Source organism: Antechinus flavipes, chromosome 3 (genome assembly GCF_016432865.1).
Source record: "Antechinus flavipes isolate AdamAnt ecotype Samford, QLD, Australia chromosome 3, AdamAnt_v2, whole genome shotgun sequence".
Taxonomy (NCBI): domain Eukaryota; kingdom Metazoa; phylum Chordata; class Mammalia; order Dasyuromorphia; family Dasyuridae; genus Antechinus; species Antechinus flavipes.
The window spans coordinates 323380656-323397780 of record NC_067400.1 but is presented as its reverse complement, the minus strand read 5'-3'; the positions used below and the strand labels follow the sequence as shown (position 1 = coordinate 323397780).

General features: G+C 37.0%; 1 protein-coding gene across 2 annotated transcripts; it reads left to right on the top strand.

The window, feature by feature from the left end:
- Positions 1-66: 66 nt before the first annotated feature.
- Positions 67-11250, top strand: WDR53 (WD repeat domain 53). 2 transcript variants are annotated; one of them, XM_051985536.1, is made up of 3 exons: positions 67-170; positions 3849-4344; positions 10632-11250. In XM_051985536.1, the coding sequence occupies exons 2-3, from the start codon at positions 3865-3867 to the stop codon at positions 11220-11222; spliced, it is 1071 nt and encodes a 356-aa protein (XP_051841496.1). In that variant the 5' UTR covers positions 67-170; positions 3849-3864; the 3' UTR covers positions 11223-11250. The 2 variants fall into 2 exon arrangements, with proteins under 2 accessions (XP_051841496.1, XP_051841497.1); XM_051985537.1 differs by lacking the exon at positions 67-170 and adding an exon at positions 198-412.
- Positions 11251-17125: the final 5875 nt, after the last annotated feature.

Here is a 17125-nt window from a genome sequence, read left to right as displayed (position 1 = left end):
AGGGCACAAGGCGAGGACGTCAGTCCTTGGATAGGCTCCTCTTGGACCCGGATGTGACTGTTCCGGAGACAACGGACAACTAGGAGCCCATCCCTGGTAGATCGGTTGAGGATTGGGCGCTGGGCCATGAGATCATCAGCAGGCGCCGGGAAGGCCAAGTGTTCGGACAGGTAACGACTGGGGCTGCTCGGGACTCGCTGCTTTATGGGGGCTTCTGGCCTCTCCGACCCTATGAGCTGTAACTTTCGTTGTCGGGAATTGTTTGTTCTGAGACCAGGGTTACTTGCCGTAGTCCCTGGATCCGCATGAGCCTGCACTCCGCTACCCGAGCCGGTCCCTTCTCCGCCCCTAGATGAAGGCCGGGTCTCTGCAGGGAACGCCTCGTTTGCCTAATAATTTCGTGAGATACGGTGTAAGGGCTACTTGGAGCTAGAAGGATCTTAGAAATAAGTTGGTTTCCCTGTGGGTGGGTCATTCAAGACTCATTTCGTGAGCTCTTAATGAGTTTTTAAGGGTGTTTTTGTTTGTTTTTGTTTTGTTTTGTTTTTGCAGTGTAAAGAACCATTTAGAGACCCGCTAAGAAATACAATTATATGATTTGGCTTGGGCCTCTAGGGATCTGGGGGAGAAGTCTTACTACCTTTTCTTTAGGCCACCTTATTTATTAAAGAACTTTTTCGGTTCTCAAACTTCTTTTTTAATAAGTTAGTGAAATACCTTATAACTCCTAGAAATAAAGCATTCTAGAAATCCTTTGGTGCGTATATATTGTATACATAATTGAAGCATCCTATTTAGGTTATATACTGTATTAGCATATGGTATCGATCCTAGGTAAGGGGAAACTTTGCTGAAGTAAAGTTTGATATGTAATCTTTGAATATTCTCTTTTGTTGATTTTTTCCCCCATCTCTCATTAAATAATCCTAGATCTTTTTTTTCCTTTAACTTGATGAAGTTGTGATCTGGTTCCTTTTTCACCCTTTCTGTAAAGAAGAATAAATTAAGGATCATCACTAGCAAAGAAAGAATTGGTCAATATTTCATTGCCACATGGAGAATTTCCTCCTTTTTTTCCCAAAATCTGGTACTCTAGTGATTGTGTACCCATGCTTAGGAAACTATTCTAATTCTTTTCTTTAGTAAAGAAATGCAAAATGGTGAATATTCCTCCTTAGCTTCACCTCCCTTTTTTAAAACCTGAATTCCCTTATGGCTCAAATGAACCCAGAAGCCTTTAAAGGTCCCCATTAGGGCACTTATTGAGAGATGCCCAGAATCCATAATAAAAATATTTCTTCTCCAATACGATCCAAAATCCCATTGCCTTTGTGTAATTGGTTCTCAGGTATTAGCTGTTTGAAATATTTTTAACCTTATCAGGACTTGATCTTGATCTTGATTTAGAAGGGAAGGATTGAGAGAAGTGTTTTCTCCCAAGGGATTGGTTCTAAGAAAGGGAAGTGATGCCAGAGACAACTTTTTCCCACTTTACAAAAGGATTTCATCACTGGAAGTGTGGAGAGCTGGTTGGAATATTGCTCCATTCTAAGCAATTTCTGAAATATTAAAATTTGATTTAATTCAGACAGAATAAAATTCATTAAACAAATATTTATTGAGTCCTTACCTTTTTCCTTACCATTGTTTTTTTCTCCCCTTCCCTCCCCATTCTGGTTAGTTTTATTAATACTGATGAAAATTACATTTGGGTGTTTCCGAAACACTAATGAATAATTCCCCTTGATTCTACTGGAAACAAATTTTAGGGCCATGGAGGTCAGTTATTAGTCCAGGATAATCTTCTGTCCAATAAATATTGATTGACACCCACCCGTGATGAGTGTGAAAATTCACACTTTTCTTGTCTTGGCAGTGAATTTGCTGCTAGCTTGACATACCCATTGTAGGTCCCCATTTTATTTTTTTGACTAGCTTGAGTGGGCAGTTAACCTCACCCCTATGATTCACATAATTAACTGTGAAACCTGTTTTTCTCCAGGACTGAAAGTTTAAGGAAGGCTGTCACTAAATGTTCCTAATTTAGGGTACCAGTTTATTTTTGCTTGTTCCTGTCAGGAAATATTTATAGGAAATTCACTTGACTTTGGTTAGAATATTTTGTTAAAACTAAAATGTCAACTTACTTTCTAAAATTGATCATTTAAAAACTGCAACTTTAAAGCTTAAGTTGATCCTTTTTAGAGAAATTTGATTTTAGGCAACATGTAACTTCTCAATTCTAAATAAACACACAATATAGAGCTTTTTGGTGATTCTTACAAATGTATATCTAGAAAAATTGGCAATCTTATGGATACTATAATCTATACTAGGGAAAAGACCTGAAAAATAAGAATAGCTTAACTGCTACAAGTTCTTATTTGGGTCATTTCTCAGGTTTTTGAGAGAGAATTTCTTAACTATACCTCTCTTTGAATATTTAGCACCAAAAATGTTGAATTCTTGGGGTTTTTTCTAAGTAATTTTATTTCCTGGATTCTCCTTGGTTTTATTTACTTTAATCCCTACTTGGTCAGCAACTCCTCCCAATAATAATTTGCTCTTCTGTGCTCTTATTATTTTTATTTTTACTTTGTTGTTGACTTTGTAAAAATGGTTGCATTTTATTATGAAGAAAAGCACCGGGGCTGCTATTTTAAGTTTCCTTTGATGATTTAACTTTCAACAACCTCACACATTTAATTAGTTGCTAAGTCTTATTATTTCTACCTCAATAATATATTTCATATCTGTCCTTTCAGCTTCTGTTACAACAGTTAATCAGGCTCTCATTTCTTCTCAACTAGACTTAAATTTTTCTGTTTCCAGTTTACTCTTTATCCCACCAATTAAGTAAAACTTCCTACTACATTGCTATCACTAGGGCTCTTCTAGATCTAGCACCCTATGTTTCTAAAGTTATCCTGTTCTAATTGCCTCTAAGTGCACAAATTTTGGTTCAAATTTTATTTAACTTTTCGTTATTTGTATGTGGTTAAAAAAAACCCCAAAACTTTGCTAAATTCTTTTATTAAGTTTAGAAAACAATGTTAGGGATTCATTTCTTTGTGACCTTGGATTAAATTCATATGTTATCTTAAAGCAAGAATAACTTTAACAGTGTAATATTATCATATTCCAAGCAACACTAAAGATAGGGTCACTGGGCCCTGATCCTAAATGACTTAATATTTCTAAGATTTAGGCAAACAACATACTTTGAAAAGTTACACTTTGGAGAATTGTAGATTGTGAGACCTTATCATTTAAACAAAAGTAAGATGATAAAGTAAAAAGGAGACCTATATTTTAATCCTATCTCTTTGTCATTTAATATCATTGCTTTTAGACTTGGAAGGAACCTGAAGAACCTGAGAGAGAGGCTTATGTGAGATGCCCAAAACTACATACACATAAGTGGAAGAGCAAAAATTATAACTCTTTGGCTTCCAGATCCATTGCTGTTTAGCTATGTAATCTTGAACAGGTCACTTAGCATTGCTGTAAATTTTTTCCAATTGCTTCATTTGTAAAATCAGGAAAGGAATGATATATCCACCTCACTGTTCTTTTAAAGAATAGATCTAGGCAAAAACATTCTGAAAAGCATAAAGCACAATACAATAGTAAAAAAAATGTTAGTTTTTTTTTTTTTTTTGTCCAATTTACTCAGGTATTTCTGTTTTAAATTATATTGAATTACATTTGTTGCATTTTGTTTGGTTTTTTTAAACTGTTTTTTCCCCTTTTTTACATTTGGATTAGACACTACAATGTTATATCGTGTGTGTATGAACTACAATTAAGTTCTTAAAGAAAATGTGTTTTTTTTTTTTCCTTCATAGGCAATTCTGAACTATTATGGCAGTCAAATGGACTGGTGGACATTCTTCTCCTATTCTGTGCTTGGATGCAAATAAAGAAGGGCTGGTGGCTTCAGGGGCAGAAGGCGGTGATCTCATAACTTGGAGCCAAGAAGGGATTCCATTAGGACAGACACAATTTCAAGGGACTGATGATGTTACTTGTGTCAGATTCTCCCCTACCTGTCCTAACAAACTATATGCATCTCATGGTGAAGTTATTAGCATTCTGGATGTCAGATCCTTCAAAGGTTCCATTGACAGTTTCCACGTGAATGAAGAGGAAATCAATTGTCTTTCATTGAATGAAACAGAAAGCTTCCTAGCTTCTGCAGATGACTCTGGAACAATCAAAATCTTAGAACTGGAAAACAAACGGGTTAGCCGATCCCTGAGGAAACATTCAAACATCTGTTCTTCTGTTGCTTTTCGGCCTCAAAGACCCCAGAGCCTATTGTCATGTGGACTAGACATGCAGGTGATTTTTGCAAATCAGTACTTGAGTAATTGTTAAACCAATTATTGCTTCCCATAATAGTGGTAATAGTGATTTGAGCTAAAGATCTTTGCATTCTACTCTACTTTGACTTTTCTTACCTATTGATGAATTATAAATTTTCTCTCCTTGTCATTATACTGGTAAAGAATCATCCCTCAGATGTAGGGATTTAATTATTTGGCTTTGAGTTTGTGCTAATGGAAAAAAGGTCTGAAAACAACATTATCACATGCCACTTATCATTCAAGGAACCAGGAGCTAGAAGTGGGCTGAATTACTTATGTTTTACCATAGAATTGTGAAAAGTTATAATTCCACTATTATCTTTTGGTTAGTGTACAGCTAGACTTTAAAATAATCCTATGCAAAAAGCTGGAGATGGTGAATCTAGAAAAAGATGTGACTAAGATGTGATGATTGTCTCCAAATATTTGAAGGGCTGTCACACAACAGAGAGAATGTATTTATTTCCTGATAGTCCAGAAGTAGGAACAATTGGTATAAGTCACATGAAGATAGGTTTTAATTCAGTAAAGAAAGAACCTTGACAACTCTAGCTGTGACAACATCCACCCCTGGGGACAGTTTAAAAAGACTAGATGATCAGCTTGTTTGGGATTCAGTAGAAAAGGCTTTTAGACAATGAGAGATTGGACTAGGTCAGAGTTGCAACGAAAGCCCATGGCAAACTAAGTTAAAATGTTACTGAGAAACATTTAACAACTTAAATAAAAATGCAATACAACATAGCTAATGTTAATTTGTGATCTTCTAAGTCAATATAGCCTGTAGGAATTTCTTTCTATTTGAGTTTGATACTACTGGACTAGATGACCTCAAAGTTCCTTTCAACTCTTTAATAAGTATGAATTAAGTCCCTTCAACTCTGATTCTGGTAATTTTTATATCATCTCTTATCCTGGTAATACCTTTAAACCTTTTGAGTTTTATTCAAGACATATATGAACTTCCTATGTTGTTCATCTCCAGTTTTGGAAAAAATGCCTACATGGTCATGTAAAAGGACTTCATATACCAAAGTTTAGGTATTTATGTAAGCAGCTACCACTGTGAAGCCATTCTTTTTCATTTCCTCTCTACTACTTCTCCCAGTAATTCTGGACTTTTCTTTTTCCTTTTATTCTTTCCTTCCTTTTGCCCAAAGGAATTTAAGAAATGATTTTTTGGATCACTAAAATCTCCCAAGACAGCTCAGGTTTTACCTAGAACATTTCTTTCTTAAGGACCATGACTTAAACCCAAATCACTCTGGTGACCCAAGTCAAGCCCTACTTGGTCATAATTTAGGCCCTGATAATCCAATGCAAAAAGCTGGAGATGGTGAACCTAGAAAAAGATGTGACTGATATGTGATGATTGTAAATAGCAGTTGGTTTTGTTTTGGGCTGAAACCCTGACTCTCAGACTGAGATATATTCTCTTCCCCCCTCCCCCCCTTTTTTTGATTAGGTTAAAAAGGCCATTCTTTTCTTCATTTCTTACTTAGACTTAATCACTGAATGGTTGCGCTCTCAGTCAAACTGAGACCAATTAAAAACCTTAGCTTAAAAAGGCCAAGGTCTCTCATTGCATCCAAAACTTTCTAAAGTTGTCCTGATTTATATCTTGCCACTGTACCCAAACAACTCTAGAGGAGAAAGTGAGGCTGGTGATTCTGCACATTTCTCCCTCACTTAAATCCAATTCATTTCATGTCACAACAAAGGACAAACAATAACAAGTTAGCCTAAGAATAGCAGTGATAATAGTAACACATAGCAGTCATATAATGCTTTAAAATTTGCAAAACCCCATACACAAGTTAGCATATTTGCACCATTGTAATCTTACACTCTGCCTCTGTTTTACTCACTGAGCTTTCTCTAGTTGTTCAGTTCTCTTCCACTAGACCTAGTATAAGTTCAGAGAATGGTTAGATTATAGGCCACAAATTAAACATGGGTTTAGTAACTTTCTATTTCGGGACTTAAATGGTTGCTACCCTCTTGAAGTTTTCCTTCAAGCCATGAGCTTATCCAGTATAGCTTCTGAAAAGGCAGAAAGTTGGGTACAAGTATGTTTTGTACAGTGAGATATAGAAATCACATAATTTCCAAGCAGACTAAATTACTAAAATGCCCTTTCTTCGTGAAAGATTTTTAAATGTTAGACAAAAACAATGAGTGGTAGAAGTTCTCAACAGATTTCTACATTTTTCTTTTCTGAGAAAGTCTTTAAGCAATGGCATTAACAGGATTATTACAAATTGACACATCTTTGTCTCTTACCAAAGAAATTATACTAAGGTACAACTATACATTTTACTTTGCTTTTTGATTTGCGTTGCGCAAGATTTGTCCTGAATTCACTGAAAGAGACAAGGAGATTTTTAAGACCAAAGTGGGATTAAAGTCCTTGAAAGCTTGGAAATAATCAAATATCTCTTTAACTGAAATTTCAAGTATTTTTCTTACCTCTCATTTATATAAACCTTTTATTATAAAAGTAGATATGTCTGGAGAAAGAGATAAAAATAACCTTATAGAGTACATATGGCTGAGAGAGAATTATGCCCCCAGTGGTTCTTTTGGTAAAACTAGTATCAGAAAGACTTACTCTTTGCAGAAAGTATATTTTAAGAGGGGACATTTTTAATTAAAATGAATCCCTGAATGATAGAATTTGTACGGGAAATGGATTGGTTTTGGGGGCCTGGACAGGGAGTGGCATATCTTGTATTTCTTGCCTATTCTAGGTAAACTTCATGTCAGAAGAGATATTAGCAATTTATCAACCTTCTTATGAAAGGGTTGCTAATCTGCCAAAGAAGATCTTGCCCAGCTCTTTTATCATTTCTCCTTCCTTTTTGTATGTACCTGCCCTGGACCTAAAGCTTCTAAATTGTTTTTATCTTTACCAAAGATATGCTGATATGCTGCCTTTATACTCGGTCTCCCTATTTCCACTCCCTCATTACCACCCCCAAAAAGTCCCATATCCTAATTTCACACACTAAGTGGTTTGCCCAGGAATTTGAATATGACAGGTTGCTTTCAGGTAAAACAAGAATGGTATGAGAATCTAGAATAATTGGAGTTTCAGGCCAGCCATTGTTGAAAGTATCTTAGGCACTTGAGAACACATTTGAGTGATTTGAGGGAACATTAATTTGATAAGCAGCTGAAAATGCTTTGTGAATATCTGCTAAGGGGAAAGTAGACTGGGAATTGGGGAGGTAAATATAAAAGATAATGCAGGAACCTGGATAGTGTAGAAAAGACCTAGGTTATATCCAAATTGCTTTTTAACAGTTTAGTTTTAAATTTTTTTATTTCTCAGTTCCTTTGGTCTCATTTAGTTTTGGTGTTTAATCATTTTGGATTCCTTAATATTTCCTTGATCTCAATATATTTTTGTTTCATGATTGTCTGCTATTAATAAAATCTAAGTCTGCACCTAAGTGTATTTTCAGCATAATGCCTTACAAACAGAAGCACAGGTTTAAGAGAGACATTTGGTAGATACAAGATATCACAATTCTTGAGAATGAGTTTATGAAAATGGCCTTAACACAGTAAGAGAAGACTTCATTGATGGCATCAAATCCATCTATTTAGTAGTTCACTTTTGACTTAGAAAATAAATGCATGCATGTCTAGATGTCCAATATAATTCATGGAAAATAGTATTTTAAAAATAACACTTTAACAGTACTTCTCTTAATTTAAGAAAGGAGGGAAAATCTTGATGTTTTCACTTTTGTACAGGAGAGAAAATAAATAATTCAAATGCAAAATTCTTGCCAAAAGCTTAGTAACTTTTAACTTAAATGGGTTTAAATTGGTTTTTGTAGATTTTAGTTAACACCTATAAAGTCAACTTAGAAGCAGGGAGACACAACAAGGGAAACCATCAGGAAGCCCTCAGGTACATTAGTCCTGACTGTAGCAATAGGAAGGAATTCACAGTGATCCCAGCTCCATGCTTTTGGAAATTGCTAAATTGGATTGTGAGTCATGGTTGATTGAATCAGCTCTGGATCATGGCAACTCCCAGGTAAAAGCCTCAGAAGTGTTTTTATTGGGGGGAAAAGGTCCTCCTCAGGTGTATCTAATTAGTTTTCTTCTACTGAGGTCACAAGCAACAAATTGCCAACCAGGTAGGAAACTATCTGTCCAGACTAGATTGTTCCAAGTATAGAAATTGAAGACCAGAGAAGGACAAAAGGTTAGTTAAATTATCTAAAATTATTTAAAGTTATAAAAAAATTATTTTAAAAAAAAGTTAGGTATTATAGGAAATAAACATGCTGTAAAAGACTAGCCTAGAAAAACCAAGCTATAGCAAGAATATCGAAAATCATGATTATTTGGATAATTGTCTATTCCCAACATAGCCCATTGTCTGTGTTACTAAATAACACAATTCCAGATTTTACCTAGCGATCAATCAAATCAAGTATTTATTAAATATGTATCAGGCACTGTGTTAAGTAATGAAAAGAATAAACAGTCCCTACCCCGAAGGATCTTAAATCCTAAAGGGGTTAGCAATATGTACATAAATGTACATACAAGATACATAGAGAGTAGGGCAAGAGCATCAAAATAGGATTAAAAGCCCTTTTTATGATGCCATTACAATATGGTAGAGTCATTTTCAAGAAATGCTGTCTAAAAATAATCTCTGGAAGGTTAAAATATTACTGAGATTGATAATTGGAAATCATTCAGATTCTCTTCTTAGAATATCATACATAATTTGCCATGAGAGTTTTAATTAGATCCTAATTAAGGGGAAAGTCCATATTGTGTATTGTGTAGATCTGTTGTGGAAAATTTACAAAATCATATGAACAAGATAGTCTATACTGGTGCAGGAAATTCACTGATAAATCTCATGGATCCATTATGTATCAGAGAATTATCATACTGGCTTATGTAGTAGATGGATTTGATGCCATTGAAGTGGTCTTTTACCATGTTCAGTCCATTTTCATAAACTCATTCATGAGAGTTGTGACATCTATCTATCAAATGTTCCTCCTAAACTTGTGCTTCTGTTTGTAAGACATCATGCTGAAAGAGGTAGAGATTTAGGTAGAGACTTAAATTTTATTAATAGAAGGTAATCGTGAAAGAAAAACACTGAGATCAAGGAAATATTAAGGAATCTAAAATGTAGTGATCAAGTTTTTTAATCCTTAGAGCAAATGAATGAAGTATTAAGTGCTATATGAAAAACCCTAAGAACTGGGAACACAAAAAAGAAATGTAAGACAGATTCTGTGTTCAAGGAGCTCACATTCTAATGACTAGGAGAGATAACACATGGAGAAGGTTCAGACTGTAAGTCAAATGGAAAGGCCCTATTGTCCATGGTGGGGGTGCAGCAACAAAGCAGGTGGTAATGCTTCTTCTTTAATGTTGTTTTCATTGATTAAATCATATCAGTTTCTGATGTAGATATATGTTGATAGTGCCATGGAGTTGGATGGCAAAAATTTTCTATTCTGGGTCTCCAGTAGCTAAGACACTATCAGAAGTCTTCAGTCTTCTTCTTACCAGGATGATGATGGCTGAGACGATGCCTTGATGAGCTGGGAGAATTGCTGTTCCCAAGGTTTCAGACCATGAGAGTCTGAGGGGAGATGAGATGCAATTCATGGTGGTGATGATGGTGATTTGACTTGACTTGGTACATCCTGCCTCCTGTCTCTCTCTCAGTGTGCCTTGCTGCTTCAGCTTTGACTGGCTTGCCTTCCCTGAGACTATCAGTTAATAAGTTGGTAGGAATGCCTAGCCCTTTTCCATGCAAGTTGATTTCACAACTTGTGAGTTCTGGTGGTCTGGGGATACAGCCTCTCCGTGCTTTTTTGCTGGGGTACTGCCATTTCCAGAGCTTGCTTACTTTCTCATCTCAGTGGGATCTGCTACCATTCTCAAATTCTATTCAGATATGGTTGTTGATTTAAGTAGATAAATAACTGACTAAATTTGCTTGCTGAGCAAAATGTCTAGAACTGTTGGTTGTGTGTAGAAGAATGACAAGCTGCAGTCTAACATAAGACTATCTTGAATCAGGAAGCCTTTGTTCATAGACTAGTCAGTTGAACTTTTTAGAGCTAATTCCTCACCCATAAATTTAGGATAATATTTGTTCTGCATACTTCCTAGGATTGTTGGGAGGAAGGCCCCTTGCAAACTCTAAAGGGCTATCAAAAATGTAAGTGATTATTATACATGACTTTTAACTTTTATTTGAAGGTAATGCTATGGAACCTACAGAAAGCGCGGCCACTCTGGATGGTAAACTTACAGGAGGATGAAACAGAAGAGATGGGAGAACAAGCATCCAGTCAACTTTTTAATCCTGCCTTAGTTCACTCTCTTTCCGTGGCATCTTGTGGAAATGTTTTTAGTTGTGGTGCTGAAGATGGTAAAGTCCGAATTTTTAGAGTGTTGGGGGTCAAATGTGAACAGGAACTAGCATTTAAGGGCCACACATTGGGGGTGTCACAGGTGCACTTTCTTCCAGATTCCTATTGGCTTCTCACTGGAGGGAATGATGGAAAGGTAATATTATGGGATGTGAGCAGCAAAGTTGGGAAAAAACAGAAGAGTCCTATAAAATTCACCCATAAGAAAAAAATTAAAACATCAGTCTATCCCAAACAGAAAAGAAATGATGTTTTAGGAACAGATGAAGCAATAAGTACTGAACTCTTACCAAAGCTGACTGTTGAACATGGGGAAAAAGTGAACTGGCTCTTATACACCAAGATAAAGGGGTCTGGACAGATACTTGTTGCTGATCAGAGTAGTTGTATATCTGTGTATCCCCTAAATAACTTTTAAATTCAATAAAGAAATCATTTAAAATCTATTTCTTGGGGTAGAAAAATCTGTCTTCTTTGGTTCAATATTTTAAAACTCACTCTATCCTCAGCTTCTGACCCCTACTGGTACTTAAGTTCCCCACTCTGGGACCTTGCACTCTGCATATTTAGCCCAAGCTACACCCAGGACACTCTGCTGCCATTTTTATCAGGTGACACCCCTCTCTCTACCCCTACCTTTTTGGGGGAATAATAATCAAATCAGCACTATATACTTGAAAGGATAGATCAGTGCCCCATGGATCCCCTCCTCATACCTATGTATTCCCAAACCAAAGTTACTCATCATTCTCTTTCTCTGTTATCTTCAATTAGAATGTCAGCTCCTTAAAGGCAGTCTTTTTTTTTTTAAACTAGTTTTGTTCTCAATAATTTCCACACCTGCATCTCTTAATGTTTTTTATTTATTATGAACCAAGCATAATGCTTGGGAAATAGGTATTTTAATAAACACTTTATTCACTGAAGAATGCAAAATTCCTTATTCTTCATTTAAATAATAACTGGGGACATGCAAATCTACCATCAAGACTGTAGAAAACTTAAGAAAAAGAAATGTTTGTCCAAAATGTGTTTGTGGAAGCAAATTAATGATATAACCAGGATTGGGCCTCACAGTCCTTTTGCCCATCTGAAGTTAATCACAAGGCCATGTGACTATGCACTAATGACAAAACACAAGAAAATCTTAAGAGGTCTCTATCCCAAATAAATGAAATGATTAGTCTTGTTATTGTTCAGTCATAGCCTACTCTTTGTGATCCCGTTTGGGATATTCTTGGCAGAGATATTGGAATGGTTTGCCATTTCCCTTTCCAGATCATTTAGAGATAAGGAAACTGAGGCACACTGGGTGAAGTGACTTGCTCAGAGTCATAGAGCTAGAAAGTGTCTGAGACCATATCTGAACTTGTCTTCCTGACTTCAAACCCTGTGCCACCTCACTGCTAAGATTACTTTTAAGCATCATTTTTTAGTAGTTATTATGTACTCTGGATATACAGGTGCTAAACAGCACAAAGCCATATATCCCTTTTGTGATCTACAGCTAGAAGTTTGAGAAGGCCCACTTCTAGTGTAAGTATGCAAGAAAATTGTAAACACTATTAGATAAAAAAAAAAGATCTATTGATCTAATTTCCCAATTCAAATCACACTACAGTCTAGTAAAGTACTGAAATCCTTTATTGCTATGGTTAAGTAATTTGACCACCACAGCTTCAGAATGGCTATTCAGAGAAAAGAACTGGAATCTGGCTGTAGGAAGGAGTAGAATGCAAGGATAAAAAGGTAATATTTTGAGTTTATAGGGTATGATAACTAAGGACCTTGGGTAACAGAATTTTTTGTGGACTGGTAAAATTTTATCACAATGCTATGTTATGTTGATTTAATCTCTGTCCTGACATCTTCATCTAAAATGGTCATTAGATAGTGGTTTTACTTTTTATTCCCAGAATATCAGGAATTGTTGAGCTGGGAGATGAAATTTGCCCTTGCCTGGGTTTTGTAATTTTCCAGAGGAAGAAACATGACAATTCATTAAAAAAAATCACCCTACAGAAAAACACTTGGCCTGACAGAGTCACAGCAAAATTCTTTCAAATTTTGCAGGAACAGATAACCCTAATATTATCTACATGAATAGAGAAAGAAAGAATATTATTCATGATCTTTGAATAAGCAAATAAGATGTTTTTAAACCAGTTAAAAATGATAAAAAATTAGAGAATAGGCTTCTTAATAAAGATGCAGATACTATATAAAACTATCAAAATAGAGTAATATATATATATATATATATATATATACACATTTTTTTTTTTGAGGCAATTGGGGCTAAGTGACTTGTCCAAGGTCACATAGCTAGAAAGTGTTAAATGTCTGAGATCAAATTTGAACTCAGGTCCTTCTGATGTCAGGGCTGATGCTCTACCCACTGTACACCCAGCTGCCCCCTAGAACAATATATTTTTAAAGGACAGCCAAGTGGCACAGTAGATGTGGAGTCCTGGACCTTAGTCAGGAGTCATCTTCCTGTTCAGGACCCTGTGTATCCAGGGTACTTTTATTAAAAATTATGATTAAAGCTATTCCTGGAAGTTAGATGGCATAGTGGATAAATATTGGAGTCAGAAAGACCTGAATTCAAATTTTGCCTCAGATACTTATTTGCTGTATAACCCTGAGCAAATCAAGTCACTTAACCCTGCTGCCTCAGTTTCCTTATCTGTAAAATGAGCTGGGGAATAATATAGAAAACCACCCTAGTATCTTGGCCAAGAATACTGCAAGTGGGATTACAAAGTCAGACACAACTGAACAATATTTATTCACCATGATCAAAAAAGTTTGAGGTACATGTGCAGGGCTAGGAGTTGTATGGTTGGACTTTGTAATAAAAAACACCTGACTCCCATAGGGCATGGATCAGTATCTGATCTAGGATCTTGCCCGCCTATGTCCAAAGGGAGAGAACTATTTCCACCTTTGTGAGGAGTAAAGGGAGGGCCCTGGCTGGGTAGCTGCTCCTTTGCTCTTCTGTCTTTGAGGCATTAGACTAGAAGTATGTCTTGTATTACATACAAATACTCATGTATTTGTAATCGAGGACCATAACATTTTGGGACCCTGGACAGATGTCTCTCTTAAGGGGAGAATAGTAATTAGCTTGCCATGCCTCAAATGCTGGTCACACCAGGGACTATCACAATTAGATAATAAACCACTTTGTCAAAGTAATCACTAATCAGATATTAGAGAAGTTATGGTTGCGGTAGATGAGCTTGAGAGCAAGATAAAAACATGTCAGCTCAACCAAGGAGAAATGTCAACGGGACTGGAACCAGAGTGGCCAGAGCAGAGTCGAAAAGTCAGACACAAACAGAAGCTTAATCTCAAAGTGAGAAAAATGGCATTTGCTATCAGAAGCCCCCATTTCCCACCCCCTAAGAAGGAAAGCTTAACATGCTGGACCAAAAGCAGATCGGCACAATACCACAAGTGGGCTGAATGATGACATAATCATTTTGGGGTCTTGAGTTTTGCCATAGGCCCTGTGGGAACAGTATTGTCTCAAGTCCTGGGGATTGTGCCCATTCTGCAAGGCACAGAAGCAGAGTTCTGTGATGGGAACAGGAGTGCAGTACCTGTCAGTGACATGGAACAGGGACTGGAACACCTGATGGATGGCCCTGGGAAGGGGGGGAGCTCAGTCCTTCAATGAGCACCTGATGCTGCTCCAAGCAATAGGCTGGGGTGAGGGCATCCTGAGTGCAAAGGACTACTGTTATGCCAAGCTCAGGACACAGACTGCCTGCTGAGCCTCAGCTCTGGGAAACAGGATCTCCAAAGTATTTTGAGACAATCAAAATGGTAGCTACTGGGAGAAACTCCATAGTTTCTAGGGGTTGCAAAGTACTAGAATTCAAAAGACACACTGGGGGATCAGTTTCCCACATTTCCGCATCTCCAGGGATATCCCTGTCCTTGCTTCTCCTGAGTGCCTTTCTAGAAAATTCCTCTTGCATGCCCAGTATCCTCAAAAATCTCTTAGCCAACCAGGACTCCATTCTCCATTGTAATAGAGCACACAGTGTGACTTCTCAGTAAGGGCTTATCATTCAGCAAACTATTCCATTCTCAAGCTTGGTTGGAAATGGGCTTAGACTTATCAAGATCAAAAAATACAAATCAAAAAACTCTTTTGCTGTATGTCAGTAGATGAGTCTTTAATAAATGCAAGGAGAAACTAAATTTTTTGTTCAAACAACTGTAATCAAATCAAGAATAAGATATAGTTACTCTGAGAATTTGAGCCAGTTGTTATTCTTCAATCATTTCATGTCCAACTCTGTGACTCTGTTTGGAATTTTCTTGGCAAAGATACTGGAGTGATTTGTCATTTCCTTCTCCAACTCATTTTGCAGATGAGGAAAGTGAGGCAGACAGAGTATTCCTAAATTCAGCAGCCTCCAGCCAGAGGTCTTATTCAGCATGAGCTACCCTTTTGAGCTGGAGAGCTCACCACAAGAAGCTGGTAGCAATAAATAAAGGAATCTGGAGCAAATTATACATTGTGAACATTTTGATATTTTGAAATTAACCTCAAGGATACTGAAAGGAAAGAAAAGCAGGGATGATTCCCTGAGAGGATCATGTGGGGCACTTCCCCAATAGCAGAAAGAGCACCAAATCAAAAACCAGAGATCAGAGGGTCTAAGCTGCCTTGGGTCAAGTTGCCATACCTCCCTGGGCCTCAGTTTCCTTAACTTTAAAATGAATCAGTGTAGCTTCTTTGAGGCCATCAGGTGTTATTCATTCTGTCTTTCTGGGGTGCTATGCTTCCCAAGGATGTATGAAGGAGGATAGAAAAAGGTTTGTATAAGCATCTATGATAGACCAAGCACAGTTCTAAGTGCTTACAAATATTTGGTACAGCAACAGTGGGAGGCAGGTGTGATTCAATGGGATTACCATTTTACATTTCAGGAAACTGAGGCAGAAGTTAAATGATCTACTTAGGGTCACACAGCTGGAGTCAAAACCAGAGTTAAAGTCAAGTCTTCCTGACTCCAGGCCCAATGCTCTATCTGCTGTACCACCTAACTATAATGAGTTAGGGACAAAGTGGAAGAGGGGGGAGAGGTTGCTCTATGTGTTTTGTTTCCCTGTGCCCGACTTGTAGGTCTGTGTCATGTTACCTTAGAGCAATGGATTTGTTCTATGACAATTCTGGGGACTTCAGGTTCAAGGAAAGCTCTACCTGATAGGTATCTTTAACTAGATTTCCCTTCTCCAAGATGTGGCCAGTAGAGTCTAGGAATCTAACACCAACACAAGTATTTGTGAATTAGATTAGTAGAATATCATTATTAGCATACTTCTCCATTTCTCATCCAAAAACAACAACAAAAAATCCCACACCATATCAGCAGCTCAAGTTATAGCCACCCTTTGCTCAATTAAATCTTTGTTGCTTCTCCGCTCCCTGCTAGCTTGCACAAACTGATACTAGCCAGATCATCACTCCATCCTACCCCTATCACCATGTGCCTTGGCACAGCTACTTGGGGACAAGGCAAACACAAAAGTGGCCTAAAGAATCTGTGTCTAAACATTTACTCTCCCACATCAGTATACTGAATTTTTAGTAAACACTTCTCCCAGAGCTAGCTTGCACTTTTTGATTAGGAAGTTGGTCTCCAGCAAGATGATTACAACTGATCAGTTATTTAAGACTGACACAGTTAATTCTTTTTTTTTTTAATATCTTTTTATTGATAGAACGCATGCCAGGGTAATTTTTTACAGCATTATCCCTTGCATTCATTTCTGTTCCGATTTTTCCCCTCCCTCCCTCCACCCCTTCCCCCAGATGGCAAGCAGTCTTTTACATGTTGAATAGGTTACAGTATATCCTGGATACAATATATGTGTGCAGAACCAAACAGTTTTCTTGTTGCACAGGGAGAATTGAATTCAGAAGATATAAATAACCCGGGAAGAAAAACAAAAATGCAAGCAGTTTATATTCATTTCCCAGTGTTCTTTCTCTGGGTGTAGCTGCTTCTGTCCATCTTTGATCAATTAAGGCTCTCTTTATCGAAGAGATCCACTTCCATCAGAATACATCCTCAAACAGTATCGTTATTGAGGTATATAATGATCTCCTGGTCCACAGTTAATTCTAACACCAACAACTGCTAGTTCATTTGCTCTGTTACAGTTTTCAATGAACAAAGTGTGTGGGAGGGAATTAATCTATTTTTAACAATCATTTTTAATTTTGAGTTTCAAATTTTCTCTTTCCCTTCTCCTCTTTTCCCACTTAAGAATTAAGAATTATAGATATGAAGTCAT